This window comes from Toxorhynchites rutilus, chromosome 3 (genome assembly GCF_029784135.1).
Source record: "Toxorhynchites rutilus septentrionalis strain SRP chromosome 3, ASM2978413v1, whole genome shotgun sequence".
Lineage (NCBI taxonomy): Eukaryota > Metazoa > Arthropoda > Insecta > Diptera > Culicidae > Toxorhynchites > Toxorhynchites rutilus.
The window spans coordinates 242,181,403-242,201,938 of record NC_073746.1 but is presented as its reverse complement, the minus strand read 5'-3'; the positions used below and the strand labels follow the sequence as shown (position 1 = coordinate 242,201,938).

Genomic DNA, 20,536 nt, shown 5'->3' with positions numbered 1-20,536 from the left:
AACCATGCCGTTTCGCCGCTTCGTCGAGCAGCTTCCAACTCCAATGTTAGTTCGTCGTCGGAACGACTTTCGAGGGCTGAGCTAGGGAGACTCCTTAGGATCATCGCAACCGTAAGGTTTTTTGCCAGTTCCTGGCCAGCGTTGGCCAGACGGGAGAATAACTCCTCCATCTCGAACAAAAACTCCGCCATATTTTCGCCGTCGACGAAACGTTTCTCGCAAATACGTTTTAGGAGCGACACCTTCGACGTTAAACTGGTTTTCTGGTGGTGGTTTTGAAGCGCCGTCCAGACGGCTTTGGCCGTCGTCGATCCGCGAATCAGACCGTGTTGGTTATCTTCGACTAGTAGTCCGATGGTGGTCCTTGCCTTGGCGTCACCTGCATCCCACGTTGCTTGTATTACCGTTTCCGGCTTCACTCCCGGCGCCACGTAGCACCAAAGATCCTACCGCACTAGCAGCAACTCGATCTTGAAGTGCCAGGTCGGATAGTTGCTGTTATTCAGCTTCTGCAGCGAAAATCGATTTCCTTCCATCACTTTTCGCGATAATTAACCGTTTAATAAAATCACTTTTACTCCGCTGCTGGGCCCATAACCTATCGCAGGATAATGGAAAAACGGAGCAGAATAAAAAACGTAATTACGTAATTACGTAAATTACGTAATTAAATTTGACAGCAATCGATCGATTGGTTCGTGAGTTACAGCATTGAGAGTGAAGCAACCTTTGTTATTGTGAAAATAAATGGAAAAATCCGAATTTCGTGTATTGATTGTAAAATTGCATGTATTGGGCTTCGAATCGCTTCCGCATCCACCGTATTCTCCAGACCTGGCCCCCAGCGACTATTTTCTATTCGTAGACCTGAAGAGGGTGCTCGCTGGCAAGAAATTTAAGACCGATGATGAAGTGATTAAAGGCCTATTTTGAGAAAAAACCGAAAGAGTACTATAAAAATGGTATCGAAAAGTGTTGAGATCGCTATAATCGCTGTATCGCCCTCGAAGGCAATTATGTTGAATAATAAAATTGAATTTTGTAAAAAAAAAAAATAGTTTTACTGTGTTACATTATAAACTTTTCAACCGAACTGTTATTAACGTTTTTTTTCGCTAAACCGAGCTTAAGTCGTGTGCTTCTACTTGTCAATCCAGTATAATGAGATTGTGTATTGATTGTGATTCATCCAGTGTTCTTCGGTGTTCAATTTATTGTGGTAAATTTAGAAAAATTACATTCGACTAGTGTGTATTTGTATTGAGTCTCCAACCGTGCTCTCCTGTCTCTTCTGCTTCGTTCGTCAATTGACCTTCACGTAGCCGAACGGAGTTGATTTTTGAATTGAAATAGACATAGTGGAACTTATAAATTTATTTAATCTACTATTTGAGTAGTAAAAATATGAACTTTGCACACGTAACAAGTTGAGAAATGGATTCACGGATGGACTTGCGATTAAACAAATTTGTTTCTATGGGCCTGATCACGAGCGTCACTTCACGATGAAAACGAAATGAAGTGCAAAACGAAATGAAGTGCATATAAGGTTATATGCACTTCATTTCGTTTTCACCGTGAAGTGACGCTCGTGATCAGGCCCATAGAAACAAATTTGTTTCATCGCAAGTCCATCCGTGAATCCATTTCTCAACTTGTTACGTGTGCAAAGTTCACATTTTTACTACTCAAATAGTAGATTAAATAAATTTATAAGTTCCACTCTCACTGTCATAGTGTTCAGTTAAGGGAGAAGCAGCAGAAAACAAAAAGCACAAATATAGATCTGAGACCAGATATGTCAACCGGCTTCTTATTCTTTTTGTTTTTGTTTTGTTTTTTTCTTCGACCAAGTGTGAACAAGAGGAATGCAGAACCACGCGAAACGCCAAGTTTCCAAATGAGATAAGGTTTTTGAAGATTGTTTTTCTACACCCGTAACATGCTTTTCGTATCATATATTCTATGAATAGTTACATTTGTATATTGTAGAGCAAAGTTGTTGTATATTGTGCAACAAATTAGAATAAAATATCACAAACTGCACAATCTTGCACTGGGAAAACTAAATCAAAATAGAGTGAAATAGATTTAAATGTAAAAGAAATCCCCGAACTAATAGATCTCAATATACTATGAATGTGTTCAAAATGGCAAGATAAGAATGTGTTCAAGATGACATCCTAAATTTTGAATAAAACTAGTATTGTATTAAAATGAAAGTAGTTTTATATTATGAACAGATCTCGTTGTGATCTATAAAATGTTGGCGAATATTGTGCAGAGCACAGCAAACATTGAACACTTTTGCCGATATTTGTCTTGCACGAAACGTGCCGTGCCGGTTACGCTACGTGCCTGATAATATAATATTACCTTTATATGGACGTGCGTATGCGGGTACAAAATTAGTATCAGGGGGAAATGGAAATGTGGATTGAAGTCAGTTGAATGAAGAGGCAGATATGTATTAATTAGTCGAGTCAGTTAAAATAACCACTGACTGGACTAGTTCACCAGTCATCCTCGCTAGTCAGCGCTAGTCAATTCATTTTCTAGTCAAGTCATTTTTTGTTGGCGGCGACTGCCGAAGCAGTTCTAGTCGAAGCGAAGCTACTGGGAGTAGAGTCGGTCCTCATTTTTCACCTTCGAAGATTTCGGGCCCTGACCAGTACCATGTTGGTAACTTCTTTCGGCGAAAAATCGCAAACAATGAGCAAGTTTGTCTTCTAATGATAGTCCACCGTGCTTTTGAGCGAAAAATTTATCTTTGATATCCTGGACAACATACTGAAATGCAAAAAAAAAATTGAATAGATATCCTTCAAGCGAAGGTGCAACTCTGGGAGGAGTTAAAACCAGATAGGTTGACTGGTTCGACATTTTTTTGCCCCAGTGCACCAGGCCATCCGGACTGTGTCGCACGATAAGCGAGAAGTAACGCGACCACCGGAAAACGCACACACCACGACGTGCGTTACGCTCAGCCAGGACACCACTCAGCAAGTGCACTTGTTCTCGACCACCGAGGGATCCGTAAAAACTTGCAAGTAGTAGATTTAAGACAAAATTGTAAATAGGGAATTTGAAGTTGGATTTAATAGACAAACAAATGTATATAATTTATTTAATTTGAGAATTTATGTTGGATATGGTTTGGGCTGCTTAGAGGCCCTTCAGTTGTTCGGTATCGGGTTCGTTGTAGTATAGGCTCTGGAAAGGAAAACCTTCAAAGGAAACCTTTCCATCCTTAACTTTCTTGAAATAGTTTTTTTTTTCGAATTCTATTCCTTGGTGAGCGCCAAGCCGATTCAAGTGTGGGTTGAATATCGTAGGCAGGAACTCGCCCTGAGGTCTCACGGTCGGGCACGGGAAACTGTTGAGACGAATCTCGCTCCTTCACGGCAAGAACATATCTTTGCCTGGCGCTCAAGTGAAGGTTGTATCGCCTCCTTGTCCTCGATATCCTTCCTCCCGCTGCAATAAATGAAAGTGGAATTTGTAACAAATGACTCTAACTGTCAATATAATCCTCATCATAATGCGTTATTGGCAACCCTACCTACCTTCCCTACTTCTAGCAAAGAATTTCAACTCATATCAGATGATGCTCCTCTACGAACGGAACCTGAATCTTCTCTAGGCACTCCTCCTGTTACACCTTCTGGTTGATGGCAAGTTCTTTCGGCTTGTTAAACCAGGGCTTTGAAATTCCTTTGCCGGAGATTGCAATATACAGCATAACTTTCTTCTCAAACTGATGCTTGTATTTGTACTTCACCCCGGGTGAGGGGACGCCTTGTAGCTGGTATTGGACCGGTCATTGCCAGGAATGTGGGACTTTGACAGCGGAAAATAACTTTCGTCGTCCAGCACAAACGACGTCCTACGATAACTCCTCGTCATCCACCGACACTGAGATTTCATGGTCGCTATCTATTCATCCGTGTACTCTGGGGATCTAGTCTTCTTCCGACAGACGATGCACTCATGCTTGGGGGTTTTGTGGAATGGGAGCAGCGACATTTCCAGCCGGCGTCACACAAACTCGTACCGTCCTTGTTGTTGAACAGCTTTTTCAGAGATTTGATTTCCATTTATAGACACAGTGCATTCTTTAGGAATAGATTAAACAGACTAATTTAATTTTTTACACTCAAAAATGCAATTACTTTTCCGTACATAATATCGCTTCTCTGTTAACTCACAAACCGAAATATAACCATCAGTGAATTGAATTTTGGTACTAAACCACTCAAAATGTTTAATATCGAAGCAGTTAAAATTTCATCCTCACGCGGAAACATGTATGATTTTTTGTTTTTGTTTCCCTTTTCCACTTTTGATCAGTATTCATTGCCATAGGGTGGCTTAAATATTATAGAATATCATGTAGAAGGTGTTCTCATTAACAGAAATCGGAAATTCAAAATGTAACTATACAAATCAACCACCTGTCCATATTACCCCCACTATCCGTATTACCCTCGGTTCCCCTATAGCTATCGATGAACAATACGTTGATGGAGTAGAGTTTTCCATTTTAATGCAATAAACTTTTTTTTTCTTCAACGCGTTTTCGTTGGAACGTGCCCTTTGTATCCCCATAGCAGCATGAAACATAGCTAGTCCGATTGATTTTTGAAGAGTTTGGGGAGAATAAATCGCCGGGACGATTGGCTCTAGAGAAGTTGCGTCGGTTACCTTCCCAGGTTTCTCAAACAAGACTCGGTGGGATCCATGCTTGATACAGAGTACTCATGATGAATAACAGAATAAATCGCCGGTCCGATTGGTTTTAGATAAATTCTCTCGGTTACCTTCTCAGGTCCGGTCCGGTCCAATTTATGTTATAGGTTTTCCTTATCAGGATGCCTAAAAATAATATCTGCAGCGTGTTGTGACACATGAAGTTGTAATTTTGGGTCAGGCTTGGTTGGGCAGGGTCAGGTCAATCACGGAGAGCAACTACGAAGTATACAGTCTACCTAAGTTCAAGCTCAACGCGTTTTCGTTGGAACGTGTGATACAACAAATGCCGGGTCCATTTCATCCATTCAATATTTACTTAGAATTTACGAAGAACGTAGATCGCAATAAACTCTTCTGATATGCAGCTATTTTTATTTTTTTTGTCACACATATTGTAATTTGTAGATGAATTGTATAAGCTTTTTCAGATTGATAATCCCGCAGTAATATCACTACACTCTGATGTTTCGAAGTTTCGATAGAATTATTTTTCACTTATTTTAATTTTACCAAAACAAAGCTTGAAATAGACTGAAGAATACTAAAAATTATGTAAAACTCCTAGGTTCAGAATTCGTTAGATTTTCGCAGCAAACAACATCCAAATACAACACTTTGATGTACCATACCATTGAAAATTGCAAATAAGAACATATAAGCATAGTAAATAAACTGTATTTATCATGAAAAGCGTTTCAATTATTGAGGAAAATATGTATACAATCATGAAGTCATCTTTTTCAATCTTTTTCAATTTTGAAAACATTATACTTGGCAACGCTGGCGGTGAAAAAATACCAAGCTGCTCCATCATTTAGAATTTTTACCACTGCTGCTCAAAGTGATGATACATTTAACGAGGAACACTCTGCCGGATCAAATTGGACAGATTTGCAAAATAGGAGAGTTGGAATATTATCAATTCTAATATTCTAACTCCTCTATTTTGGCTGTCTTCTAATTTGATCCGGCAAAGCGTTCCTCGCTTAATGTGACATGAAAACAAGAAACTCGTCAATTTGTATCCAGGTGCCTAATTTAGGAAGCTGGCTGGCCTATAAGATGGTGTAGCTCATATAATTTTCCACTTGAGAATGACGAGAAGCTTGAAAACCCGATCTGAACTGAGAGTAACAAGTAAGGTTCCTTCATCATGGTTTTACGGGCATAGTATGTTAATTGCATAAACATTAATTAATCTAATATGATACAATAATAATGTGAGCTCGGGTTGTTATTTACTTCGGTCGATTTATTTTTATTTATATTTTAAGTCTAGAACCCCATGACTATATTATTCAGAAATTTGATCAAGTAAACGATTCAAAAGTCTCAACAATGAAAATTCCTCAAATGTAAATTTTGGATTCAAGCAGCCACATAATCATAAGCAATTGACTAGGGCTTATCATTGAGATGAACATCTTGAGGGCCTACATGCTAATCGATTTCATTGATCACCACATCAGACACATAATCCCAAACCATTTGAAACGCTTCATTCCTTATGTATGAACGACAATCGACAGACGAATTCCTGGCGGAAAACTGCAACTCATGATTTCGCAAAGGCGAACATCAATATACAATGACTATTTGAAATCGTTATGATTTTATTCGATTTTCACACCCTTCATTTGCCAGTTTAACACGGAAACCTAACTGGTTTGTTACGATTCGGTTGATTTAAGGATATTAGTTTTTCTTGAACCTTTGGACGATTCGGATTGTTTGTTGTTGCTACTTTGTTGGAACGGTTCGGTGGAATGTGATTAAAGAAGTTAAGAGAGAATGGCTCGGTTGTTGGCCACTATAAAGGCGATCATAACAAGGATAATATTTAGCACCCACGCTTTCATCGCTATTTGGCAAGTTACACAGTACAAGCAGGATCCACTGTACTGGTGTATTTGCGCCCCGATAGGGGTACTTTTTGTGGAAGGAGTTTTCACTCTGGCCATCAAGAAAAATCAGGAATGGAGATGGTATGTTTCGACGAATTGTTATGCAATGTTTCATGAGAAAAAAATCGACCGTAACAAAAAAAAAACGCTAGTATTATGAGAAGTATTTATCTCGCAAACAAATTCGTGTGGACAGTCTCTCTGGAGTAATATTAGTGTTCTCATGTGTCTTTACTGTTGGTTAATCATGATGATACTCAATCTTCACTTTTAGCTTTTTTCCTGTTTTCATTTGATTTTCCGTTGTTTATTTGCAACGGCTATTGGAACGATGATATTAAACATTAGTTACAATGGTTAAATAAACCCTCTAAAATTGGTTATTCACGGTTATTTACAATGATTGAAATCTAATGAGAGATGCACGAGGTATGCATGTATCAAATTTGTAACATCATAGTCATAATCTTAGTTCAAACTCGGGCCCTCAATTGACCATCTTTGTGTTGTTATAGAATAACTACGTCCACGCAACCATTATCGGCGATGGAAATCGATCCACGGTGGAACAAAGATCGATTCATCCATACAACTTCTCTGCTCTGCAAGAAACATCGGGCTGCTGTTCTATAAATAACCTTACAATGATCAATATCAATTGTCTCCGCTGTCCGGTCTGCTGAATAATGGAAGAACAGAAAGAATATCTTTACGCCTAAATGGCTACTTCTAACTACTGTGTAATTTACAATTTATAGAAACATAAACATATGTACATGTACACGATTAAACCCGGCTCTGTTACAGCTAAAATGCTAATGAGCCTAATAAATATATAAATGGGATAAAAAAAATAGTCATAATCGCTGAAATCTGATTGCACTAATTGACTGATTGAATAATATTTTGCGCTTTATAATCGGTGTAATATTCATTGCATACTTTCTTACGGATAATAAGTGTGTTGATACGCCTCAAATCTAAACAAATCTGATTTTTTCAATCGATTTCCGCACTTCCTTCAGTGGATTTGTCCATCCACTGTAGTGCTCCCCAGTAGCGTCAATGCTTTTGAGTCGTTTAGTTTATGATTTTTGACGAAGGACTACGTCTTTGATATCTATTTAGGGGGTCACCCTACGAACTTGAAAATGCGGCATATAACGAAAGTTTGAGAGATTTCAAATACATATTATGTATCATTATTATTGTGATATGGTCAGTGTTAAGTCAGAGGAGACCAAGTCGCTAAATTAAAAATTTCGAGTTATTGATTACCACATTTATCAGATTTGGAAAATTATGCTCACAACAGGAATAACGGATCGAAATTGTTTTGAATGATCAACGTAAATCCCTCATCGTATGTAGTCAGAGCGAACCATGTATGCAACGAACCATGAATGCAGCGATGACACTGAACTCGAATTCGACAATCCTGTTGAGAAACACTACCCTACGATGGCGGAAAATGGAAATTATATGAGTTGAAAAATAGTGAAAACATATCATTTGCCGAATATAGATTCTGCAGAAATACAGACTGGTTGAATTCGAACAGCTGCTTATTTTGGGCGTGTGATTTGAAGATTTTTTTACAATTATTATATGTTACAATATTTTTAGAGAGTAGCAATTTCTGGAATCAATACTGAACGAAAAAATGAAGCTACGAATAACACAGAACACTAAACATGGTCCGGTCTGACTTAAAACCGACCATATATGACATACGATATAACGAGTGGTAATAGTTAAACAATTTACTATTCAACAAATAAAATAGGGGAGTTTTTTCGATTTTATTCGTCGTTCGCATAGCTCCACAGCACAGCAAGAATTGTTGCGTTGTTGCATAGAATTCGTGTGTTAGCTTGTGTGTAGGGATTGCATTATCGTGCCAAAATTTCAATACCCGGTTATTCGGTAATGAGAATATCATTACCGGTAAAAAACATACTTTTAAATTAACCCATTTATTTGACGAAACGGCATTTATTTATAACTAGCTGACCCAGCAAACTTCATCCCGCCCAAAATTAGTTTTTTGTTATCTATACCTTCAAAAATTCACGTTTTCTTACTACGAGCAAGTTCATGGGTCCAATCGCAGAACTGTTCATTGATTGATCTTCTAATCGACCCGTTGAATTTACTTTTTACTATGAAATTCCTAGTATTTCTAACAAAACGCATCATTATAATATCAGATTATTTTGAAACACAATTCTCGTTCAAAATTTTTCAATTACTTGCAAAAAACATGTTTCTCCGTTACATGGAATAAATGTTTTATACAGAAAATGTGATAGAATAAAGACAGCACTGAATCGGACAATTCCGTCCTCGAGGTCTGCTCTTATCAACACATCCGGCTATCCTTTTTTTTGGTATAGATAGAAGAAGATTTAGGGGTGCGTTTCATCACATTAAAATCCATTTCAAGTTAAGTTTAATTTTCCGAATTTTTCCTTTTTCCTTTGGAGTTTTCCGAAAATTTTCAATTGCCATGTTTGGTTGGAATATTTATGGTTGAAATATGTGTAATTTTTTTGTGGGACCAACTCTCCATTCCAGAGGAGGGAGGGGTGGCATACCATCATAGAAACATTTCTCATACCGTAACATATACCCTCATACCCTAACACATACCCTCACATCCCAAATAGTGCTTGATAAGTACTCGAGTTATGCAGAAGTTTGTGTTTCGTTTGTATGGCAGCCCCCATTAGAGAGGGGGAGGAGTGTATTCATCATAGAAACGTTTCGTGTCCCGTAAAACCTTCACATGCCAAATTTGGCTCCATTTGCTTGATTAGTTTTCGAGTTATGCTCATTTGTGTGGCAGATTTGTCTCTGATGACCTCTGTACGAAAACACTTGTCCGATGGTTTTCATCAATCCGTTTATAGACGTTGAGCTTGGGCTGGACGTTGATACCTTTGATTGTTGCAATCTTCGTTCAAGTTTTTCCTTGATGCTCAATTTTTCTGCAGGTTTCGCATCATCCAGTGGATTTTTTTCCTCCTGTTGTCCTGCTACTGAATCAATATTATCAACGTCAAATTTGATCAAGTCATGAACAATTTCATATACATGCTTGACAAATCAGTGCGTGACGTGACATAATTGGACTCTGAACGGGCGTTTTCCTCTTCTGGGAACTTTGTTAATGAGGTCCGATATAGATTAGAAGACGCCAAAATCTTCACTAGTTATGCCAATTTCATAAAGGGTGCATTCCTTCCGCAATATCAGTTGAACACCGACCAGAACATGTTCGAGGGCATCACTGCCCATGATTGCATAGGAGACGTATCCGACAACACCATTAGTGTTGGGAAAACGCATTTTTGTTGTTTTTTGGCCAACAAGCATAACCATGCAAATTTCTGATGGAATGATCTGTCCAGTTGAAGGATATTATCGGCAAAAAGAGGGCCTAGGTGATTCGGCGGATTATAACATATTTTTTCCATTTGGAAAACGCTTGCGTCTATTTATGCGGACAATCAATCGTTTCAATGAACATTTGTCCGCATAGCTAGACGTAATCACCAAATTGCTCTGTTTGTGGCGTTAGTATTTACAATTTCGATAATAGTCAAAACGTCTCCGTCGGTAGTTTCAGTTGTTATCGGATAAAATCGAAAAGGTTTGGAAGAAATTTAGTGAAATGTCTGGAAAAGGTGCTCTTGATTTGTTGCTAGTCTATGATACTACTTTTTCCTGAAGAATTCTCTGGGATATGTGATATGTGACAGCAGGTTCGTGATTTTTCAATTAATTGAATTTGTAAAAGCAATCTGCAATGTTGGTAATTTTAGCAACATGATTTACCGATATCACGATCAATCGCATAAAGATGGTGTAGTGACTTACTCCAACGGTATGAGTAAATGCTGAGTATGTGGAATAATTCAATATTGAATCCGAGGACTTATAATGCTAAGAACCAATATTATTTTAATTTTACTACTGATCTGATTGATTCATTATCTACTTGAAGATTCAAATGCAGAAATTTAGGTAACTATAACATTAAAAAGCACAATTGCTTCTTTTTGTTCATCGTGTACAGAAAATAGTAATTATATGAGCAGCGTTTCAATGGTTTCTTATATTCATCTATTAAGATGGATAAGGAGTAATAAGACACTGGGGGTTATTCTGAGAGTCAATTCGGTATAGGTGATATTTTTTCCTTCAGAGTTATATGACAATTCTCACCCAATTCTAAGAGTCGGGCGACTCGGAAGTACAATAAGAAATGAACAGAGTTCATTGCACCTGGATGTTTTTTTTAATTAGACCGATTCTCAGAATACAAACACGTGCGCAAATTGACTGTCACGCTGTGAAGCGACTCTCGGAATATACCCCACTATCGTGACAGACATGTTTGAACTCTACGAAGAATGTGATTCATATGTAGATTTAGCTTATAGCACATCATACTGACAATTGTTGATTTTCGAACGATGTATAAAAGCTATATGGAACTACGTCTGTTATGCGGACAAACAGTGATTTTTTCGGGAAGGTTTTTTCAAAACTGCTCAAATGTTTTCGAACAAAAAAATGTTTGTTTGCATGCAACGTACGTATCACATTGTGTAGAATGCGAAACAGCCAAAAATCCGATTTTTTTCATTTTGTCGTTTACGTCTCCTATACAAATATGGGCATATCAAGCAATTCCTTTATCGCTGCCAATTCATCATCGGCACCTCGATCTTGCTGAAGTTGTTCTATGTAGTGTTCCAATATACGTTGCAGTTTGGTCAGGAAGGCACTGTTCTTCGAACGCATTTCCTCATGGGATTCGATCTATTATTTTAATCAATTGAATTTTGATGCAATATTAGTTGCTACAAATTCTCCAGCACGCAGTGCATTCAACTGAGTTGGATTGTCTCTCTTTTCCGGCAGATTAAATACTTCCTCGTGATCATGAGGGATCTCACATGGATAAAAACTCGAAACAAGGGACCCGGAATTGGAAATAAAACAATTTTAGCATGCAGGGGAATCGTTAGCTGATTTGTGGAATAACCTAGCGATCGATGGATATTCCGTCAAAGCAGAATATAGGGGAAGGCTGGTAAAGAAGGATACCTTAAGTAAACGTTGGTTTTTTTCTACTTCACAAAAAATATATAGCTATCTCACCGCAAATTGATAGTCTAGGTCTCTTTTTATAATAAAATTTGTCTTTGAGGCAAAAATTTTGCAAAATGACTGTGTCCGACTTTTTAAAAAAATAAGATTGGGTCGGGAAAGACGGACACTTGGCGGGAAAGACAGACACCTGGGGTGGGAAAGATGACCACTATCTGAAAATTCAAGTTTATGGACTTGTTAAGTTTTAGTGGTCTTCAAATAGGCCTTAAAAATGATCGAACAAAAAGGCTAGACTAATATCACCTAAAAGGCTTACAATTTGTATAATTTTTCCATGTCCAAAATAGCTTCCGGCATTCGGAATGCAAACTCGGTTTAGGTTTTAAAAACCGCTCTGCTTATTCGTCCATGATATCTAGTTGCATTTGCAAGCGTAGTTTGTGGGCATCTGTTAAACAACGAAGGAGGAGATAATCAATTTGTTTCAAAAACGAAATGTTCGTCTTTAGTCGGTGGGGTGTCCGTCTTACCCGGCCTGATTAGTATTTTGTTTTCATAAATATTTCTGGAGTAGAAATGACAAAACTTCACCGCTGATTCGATAAATTGGAAGAGAAGTGATGGTAAAACACTCATGTAACGAAAAATATCCCAAAAAATTACTCGATAACAATGAGAACCTTATCTTGTGCAGACAAAAATTTACATCGAGCTGCTCTTTGTAGATTTTTTTTTGTTTTTATTAATAAATTTAACAGAAAGCCAGCTAAGTGTACACAGTTAATGTCACAGATATTGAAACACTGTATTGCAAGTTTGTATATTATTGAAATTTAAAATCGAAATATAATTTATTAATAGTGGAGGCGATCTGGCGTAGTGGTAACATCCATGCCTCTCACGCTAAAGGTCACGAGTTCAATTCTCACTCCCGACATTCTTCCAAAAATGGAAGTAAAAGTGACGAACCAGCCAAATGAGTTGAAAGTCACTATAATACAGTTAAAAAAAAAAAAAATTTATTAATAAATAATACAGGGGTGTCCGTCTTTCCGGCTTTCCCCTATTAAGTCCGCAAACTCCCAAATCGACGAAGCGGAATTAGTACAATATCAATTCGAGTTGTTTGCTCGTCACGTAAAGACATCCCAAGACCTTTTGCAGGTAGTGAACTGTAACGGCAGGAACTGCCGCATTGAACGAAGGAGTTGTTATTTTTGTGTAAATCAACATCAATTTCTACCAGTTCATGGTCTTTTCAGCTAAACGCCAGATGGTTTGAAAGCACCAACAGATGTGAGCATTAATTTTCCATCTCTGTTTGTTCGAAGTTCTATAAACTTGTCAAAAGTTCTTCCGAAGTCACTACTCGCATATAAAGAACTTTCGTCTAAACATTTGATTCCGACCTGGGCAGATATCTGGTTTTTTTACGTTGATATTCTCATTACTTAAAAAACTAAAAAATTTTCAAACGATTTTGACTTTGTCTACAGATTAGCGTTACGTAACATGAGGGAGAGGGGGGTTCGTCTTGTATTAATTTTTGATAAATAGGTTGTGGAGGGAGGTGGTCGAAATACCTCATTTTTAGCGTTACGTAATTTGTGCACGACGCCTTATTGGCGTTACAGAAACCACAATCTTCAATAATATTTCTTCCCGTTCTTCCGTTGGCCAAAACCAAAATTTTTGGTTCTGTAGGAGGTTCAATCCGATGGTTTTTTTTCCTACACCACAATGTGTGTTCTTTTATCAAAGTAATATTGTAGAAAAGATACATATTTTTAAATTTTATTAAGTTTTTATGTCTGGTTATGTACATAACCTATACTTTCCGCACACCGTTGCTTTAAACCGAATTTATTGTCCAATAAAGCTATACAAAATTGAATGAAATCGTTGATTAGTGATAGCTAATAAACTGAGCTATCATTTAATGCCAAAACCTTACCATATAGGAGCTTTCCAAAGCCATGATAAAATTATCAAAGTTGCTGTTCGTTTTTTCATGGCATGACCTAAAATTGGTCAAGAAGGCCTATGTTACTGGAAGGGAGAAAAGAGTTTCGCGCACTGGTTAGTTACAGTAGATTCTTTTTTTTTCTCTATTATAGTGACTTTCAACACATTTCGGCTGGTTCGTCACTTTTACTTCCATTTTTGGAAGAATGTCGGGAGTGAGAATTGAACTCGTGATCTCTGCGTGAAAGGTATGGATGTTACCACTACGCCAGATCGCCTCCTCAGTAGATTCTCTTGACCTGATCCGACTTTTCACTAGTTTCCTTGTAATTTTGAAGGACTATGCACCTTGAAATGGGATCAAAGACGAACTTCTGTATAACCAGAGGAGTTTCGGAGTTTACCAAACAGCAGTTGATATTGAACTGAACTTGAAGGAAGGAAGGTCTTGAATTATAGAGACTTTAAACTTTTGCAGTTCATTCGTCTCTAGCCTTGAGAAAGGCCCTTTGAAAACTCTACTCTACTCTATTACTCTACTCCAGCGCTACCACCTCCGCCCTCTTGCCTTGAGAAAGGCACTCGATCCCTCGCCGTCCAGCTCGTCCAGCAACGATGTTGTCCAGTCGGTGTCCACACAAAGAATGGCTGAAAAAGAGCTGAACTTGATTCTAAAATTTGATCTTTTATATACAGAAAATTCTTAATTTAGTTTAAAACTAGAAAGGGGGAGAAAGATCTCTCTATTGTATTTAGATTACCGAAAATGCATCGGTTTCCCGCTTCACATGCGGGGGACTTTTCCATCTGCTTATATGTCTATCCTTCGCTCGTAGTGCTAAGCTATGCGTGTAGCGCGGGTCTCAACATAAACAAGTGCATTATGCTTATGCTTTAAATGCCCTAGTTAAGTGATATAGCTTGCTTGCGCTTCCCGTCAAGGTCATAAAATTCTATTCTTATAAAAAAGGCGAAGGAGAGGAAAGACACATGGTTTTCTCCAATTTATGTTTACATCTGTTTATGTTTTCATGTTTTGGTCCTGATATGCGGGGTGGTTGAACTTATGTTTTGATTTTCGGTCCCGCTATGTGGGGTGATTGAACTAATTTTATCACGGCGGTAACAGGAGGGGACAACAAAAAGAGAATATTTGCGACGTAAACTTCACCCTTGCACAGTAAGTACGTCATCACTAGCGTATAAATATTGCATCTTCTCTGTGGAAAATTTCCATTTCCCGTTTGTTAGTCAACAAGGCAACATCATTGCGACAATGAATTGTTCTTTTCTCATTCTTTTCATTGTATCATCTTCGTTTCCCCTCGAGCTGTGGACGTGAGTGAATATTTTACTCGTTATACATCTGCTATTACAATCAACACATCGAGCTGAGCCATGTCAAAGCAGGCGTAATTATAATGTTTTCAGCCGCAGGCAAAATCAAGCTCGGCCATCATCGCCGCCTCATAAGGGATATGATTTTTCTGCTGGATTTAGTTTCGCGTTCAGGTCGCAAAACTGCCTACACCTAGGATGACTATTACGCAACACAACTGCTATTGCACCTCACCATCGTCTGCATCGTCTCTTCGAGGCCAACGAAAAGAAAAGAGTTTATTTTGAGAAGACTGCAAAATAATTAGAGGTGCGTTTATATTAAGTCGCTTCAAGTCACCAGTGTTTGGCTTTGTGTATGTTGCTTGTTTTCGTTGCGCTAAACTTTAAATTTGTTCATATCCTGTACCGAAACCGAAAATTCGAGAAACGTTTTCTCATAACCGGCATTCTAGCGATGTGTCATTTTTATCGATGCCTTTGTATGTTACCGTGTGCGTTCTCTGTGGGACGCTTGTTTAGTGCTGGTTGAATGACGATTCACGGAAGATGCCTGTAGGTACGATACCACTGGTGCAATACTAAACAACATGAAGCATGACACTTGATTCTTGCAAATATTGCCTCTTTTGTTTCATGGGTTGCCCAAGATATAGTGGTTAAGGATTGAAGAATAACAGTGGGTGCTGGTGGAACAAGCATTTAATTGCATGTGCCGAGAGTGTGTCAGTTCGTGTATTGTTCTCGTAAAGGCAAGAAAGAATCACTGCTTCCAGAACTGCTTCTACAAAGTCAAGGGTTAATCACTTACCCTTTTCAGACTCACCGAAACTTTCTAATTAAGAGTGATTTATTAAATTTCTTTGCATTTATGAATAATATCCGAAATGATAAACAAGCAAATTGAATAAAACAAATGTGTAGTCCTACGTCCTAAGCGGCGTGTCTTGGATACAACCCCCTATATTTTTTTCATCAGGAAACTATCATACTCCATTGATTTCTCATTCCGTACAATGTTTCGCAGATCTAAAGAATAAGCAAACCTATTGAAACCCCAATATCCATAAAGAGTTGAGGGATATGAAATGTGTATAATTTTTAATTTTTTTTGGATTTGCAATTTTTTTACGTAGGATTACGTCTTCCAGTAAGAGTGAACATGCCACATCAGAACCGGAAATCGGAAAGATTTGTTTGATTACGATTACGATTCCCTAGTCCATCACGTCGAATAGTCGAGGGTGTTGTGAATCAAAATGAAAGGGGTGTAAGTGACATCATCGATTCTCCTTTTTGGTTATAATTTAGCTGAAAACTCATTCTCAGCTGTATTTGACAATAGATAGGTCAGAACCTCATCTATCGGATTCTATAGCATACTTAAATTGGAACATTTTTGCAGTTGACTTATCAACTAAAGAAAAAGTTGATGAAGGGAAATCGATCAAATCTCTTACATCCCTTTCATTCTAAGCACCTTATATATAGTGGTCAATTGTGTATTTAAAAAAAATGCTTCATTTATCATCTAAATGAATAGTATCGCCTTCGAAATAGGCCCCTTCTGAAGCAATCCACCGAAAAATCCAGTCATCGAAACACTTTTTATAGCTGTATTCAAGAACTGCCTTCAATACTGTCAAAACGGGTCCCACGAAGCGATAATTTGAGTTTGAGAAATAGGAAAAAGTCACATGGGGCCATATCTGGAGTAATTATGCGTTGTATGAACCTGGGATCATAATTTGACCGTTCAAGTATGTCTTCAGCCACTTGATGGCGATTAAATTTTTGAAGAAAATTGAGCTCCTTTGGCACTAGTCGTGCTGCGACTTTTCTCATGCCCAAACATCAACCAAAATGTGACGAACGGTCTCGTGAGAGATAGTTAATTCACGGGCTACTTCTCTCAAACTTCTTATATGACGATTTCCGAACACCATCCCTTTTATTTTATCGGTGTTTTCATCAGTTGAGGAGTCGTCCTTTGACGTGACAAATCGTTCTTCTCTTCTCTGCCGTCTTTGAATGCCTTATACCATTTATACACTGCAACATTTTCAACGCTTCGACACAAGAAATTTTGTTTGCAGCACAAAATTTCACACAATATCTTTGACCAATAGTATCAACCATATCAAAAATCGTAGAACAAACAAAAGTTAATTTGTTCTTAATGACGCTGTAAACGAACAAAATGACAGAACGCGCCCAAAATTGATATTAAGACCCGTAACAGTACTAACAGTTTAAAAAGAATTATTGAAAAATGTTCAGCGGAAAGATTTAAAATTACAAATTCCCGGTACATATATATTTGACAGAATCGTACACAGTGGTGCAATTTAGTTCACATTTTGTTCACAATGCAAGGTGGGGAAGCGTGGCGTTGATTCCCATGCCGTCTGACGGCGAGTGCTTCTGTGTTTTTGATCAAACGCAAGCATTGTTATTGTTATATGCTGCCAAAGGTAGATGGAAGTGATTGAGAAAAGTGAAATCGTGAGGGAAAGAATGAATCATCAATCATCCATCCTGAACTGCTCCTACGAAACCACTAAACCATACAAAACCAAGTAGTGTAAAAAAAAATACATTGGATTATGTTACAACGGTCAAACTTGCCTAGTAGGATGCTATCATTAACTATTGCCAATCTAACGCAAAACCTAAACGATTGGTGAGACATCTGGATTTTGTTTTTGAACTAAGAAAATGATTATAATGTAAGCTAAAACTCAAAAACGAATCACGTATATTTTACTTCCGAACTTTCCAAGGTAGTTCTCGAATTTCTTTTTTTTTATTCAATCATTGTCAACATTTATATAGTTTTTATAGGTACGAAAATAACATGTTATACAGGGTTTTCCATTTCGGGCTTCCGAAAGTATACAGCCCTGCGTTGACAACCGTTTGACATAGCTGTCAACCAAAGCGTCATATCGTTAGTTGAATGTCTGCCATTTTACAATATGGATCGTTTTAGCATCGCACAACGTGTTAATTTTGTTAAATTATACTATAAAAATGATGAAAAACCGGCAAATGTTTTTCGAGCATTACGGACGGATTTTGGCCGTCATGGACGGCCTACAGAGCACACAATCGCTAATGTAGTGCGTAAATTCGAACAAACTGGATCCGTAGCGGATATTGTGAAACCTGTGCATCATCGTAATGTGCGTTCGGCCGAAAATATTGCTGCTGTTGCTGCCAGTGTGGAGGATGACCCGAATGTTTCGATTCCACGGCGTGCTCAGCAATTGGGCTTGTCAAACACATCATTGTGGCGAATTTTGAATTTGGACTTGCACCTACATCCATATAAAGTCCAACTGGTACAAAAATTAGAGCGTGGTGACCATGGAATGCGTCGGGCATATGTCGATTGGGTGAACGAACAACAGCAGCAAAATGCTGAATTTTCGCATCAAATTTTCTTCAGCGATGAGGCACATTTCGAACTCGGTGGCTATGTGAACACCCAAAATTTCCGTATATGGGACTCAGAAAATCCACACGTGATTGTTGAGAGGCCATTGCATCCGCCAAAAGTCACTGTTTGGTGCGCATTATGGTCTGGTGGAGTCATCGGGCCATATTTCTTTGCAAATGAGGACGGCGAGACGGTAACTGTGAATGGTGAGCGCTATGGCCGCATGTTAACCGATTTTTTTGCCACAAATTGAAGATATGGATACGGATGACATGTGGTTTCAGCAGGACGGCGCCACGTGCCACACAACACGACCGAACATGGCCATATTGCGAACGAAATTTGAGGGAAGCATAATTTCGCGTTTTGGTGATGCCAATTGGCCGTCCAGATCATGCGATTTGAACCCGCTAGACTTTTTTTTGTGGGGTTATGCGAAAGACCGTGTCTATGCCAACTCTCTGCAAACTCTTGAACATTTGAAAGACAACATTCGTGAAGTTATGACCGAGATACCGCCCCATATGTGCCGAAAAGTCATCGAAAATTACCTGTTCCGGATCAAGGTGTGCGAGGAAGCCCTAGGTGGACATTTGAATAGTGTTGTATTTCCCACATAATGGCATAAACCAAACTTTAATTTGAAATAAAAGTTTCATCGAAATTCGAATTCTAAGTGTGTTTTATTTCAATTTACTTTCGGAATTTAAAGTTGGAAAACCCTGTATATAAAATTGCGCAGAATTAAATTTGTTTCAAACTCATCGCAATAAAATAATCTTTTATGACTATAACATTGTAATTTATGGAAAGAACTACAAACCTTCTGTAAACTCACATGGCAGAATTGAAAACCATCATCACTTTCGCCGCAGCGCCGCCTAGGTGTAGATTTCAGGAATGTACTTATCTTCTGCAATTTGTGGGTGGTTTTTAAAAATTCAAGTGGGCCTTTTGTCCAGCAGGCGCTTATTAGATGAATCTCCTTTTTTAGTTTCATTTTCAAAAGATTTCGAGACTATCGTTTGTCGTTTGATAGGTAACAATAAATGTAAAGTTTCGCTACTATTCTAATCTAATAAATGAGAGTGTCCGAGTCTGCTTACTAAACGAACGATCTTAGGTTCAATTCCAAGACCATCAATTAACAATCTTCTTAACGGCCCTTCCCAAATCTAATAAACGAAACTCTTTTGGACTGCTTCCAGGTTCTGCCCCTCCGTATTCATCTACTTGTCAAGTATCGTTCCCGCAATATGGTTGCTGGAGCTGGACAAGCTAGAAAAACGCACGCTCTTCCAGGACCAGGTGTTGAATGAGACAATCAACTTTGCGGCAACGGTTGGTAAAGATTTGAAGGACCTCAACAAGATGCTGGGTGTGAAAATTCAACTTCCGGAGATTCAACTGAATGCCGACACGTGGGTTACGCTGATAGAGCAGTTCCTCATGTTGGTTCTGATTATTGGCCGCTGGATGCTGCCGAAAGGGGACCTAACGCGAGATCAGCTGAGTCAGCTGCTGCTGGTGTACATTGGGACCGCTGCGGATATAATTGAATTTTTCGATTCCTTCAAAGATAATAAGATTGCCAACGAACCGGTGCTGGTGCAGCTGACCCTAAGTATTTGGTCGTGGAGTTTACTACAGTTCACGATTGTGCTTTCGGCAACACGTGCCCGAAAGCCACGAGGTGGCGGTAGCGCCGTTCAGCGAGAGGAGGAAAACCATTGCTGTAATATGACCTTTTGTAACATCGACGTGTGGGGAATCGCCCTGAATATTTTACTTCAGGACGCACCCTTTCTCACCTTTCGGTTGCTGATTATCATTCACTACAAAATCATCACTTATATGAATATCTTTTTCACGTGTGAGTATCGCCGGGGAAAGGTGACCGATTGTTATGGAGATGTATTGATTTTCCTTCGTCACTTTCTCCATTTTGGTGAAAAAGGGGACAATATATTTTCACCACCTTTTTTTGGTTGACATAACAATATTCAAACGT

General features: G+C 38.5%; 1 protein-coding gene across 1 annotated transcript in view; it reads left to right on the top strand.

Moving 5' to 3' along the window:
• The first annotated feature begins 6,543 nt into the window (after positions 1–6,543).
• The window catches only part of LOC129775445 (transmembrane protein 26), a 38,771-nt gene continuing 24,778 nt past the window's right edge, over positions 6,544–20,536 (top strand). The window contains exons 1-2 of the mRNA XM_055780195.1: positions 6,544–6,737; positions 19,734–20,398. Coding sequence (XP_055636170.1) covers positions 6,544–6,737; positions 19,734–20,398 — 859 coding nt within the window. The remainder of the gene's footprint in view (positions 6,738–19,733; positions 20,399–20,536) is intronic.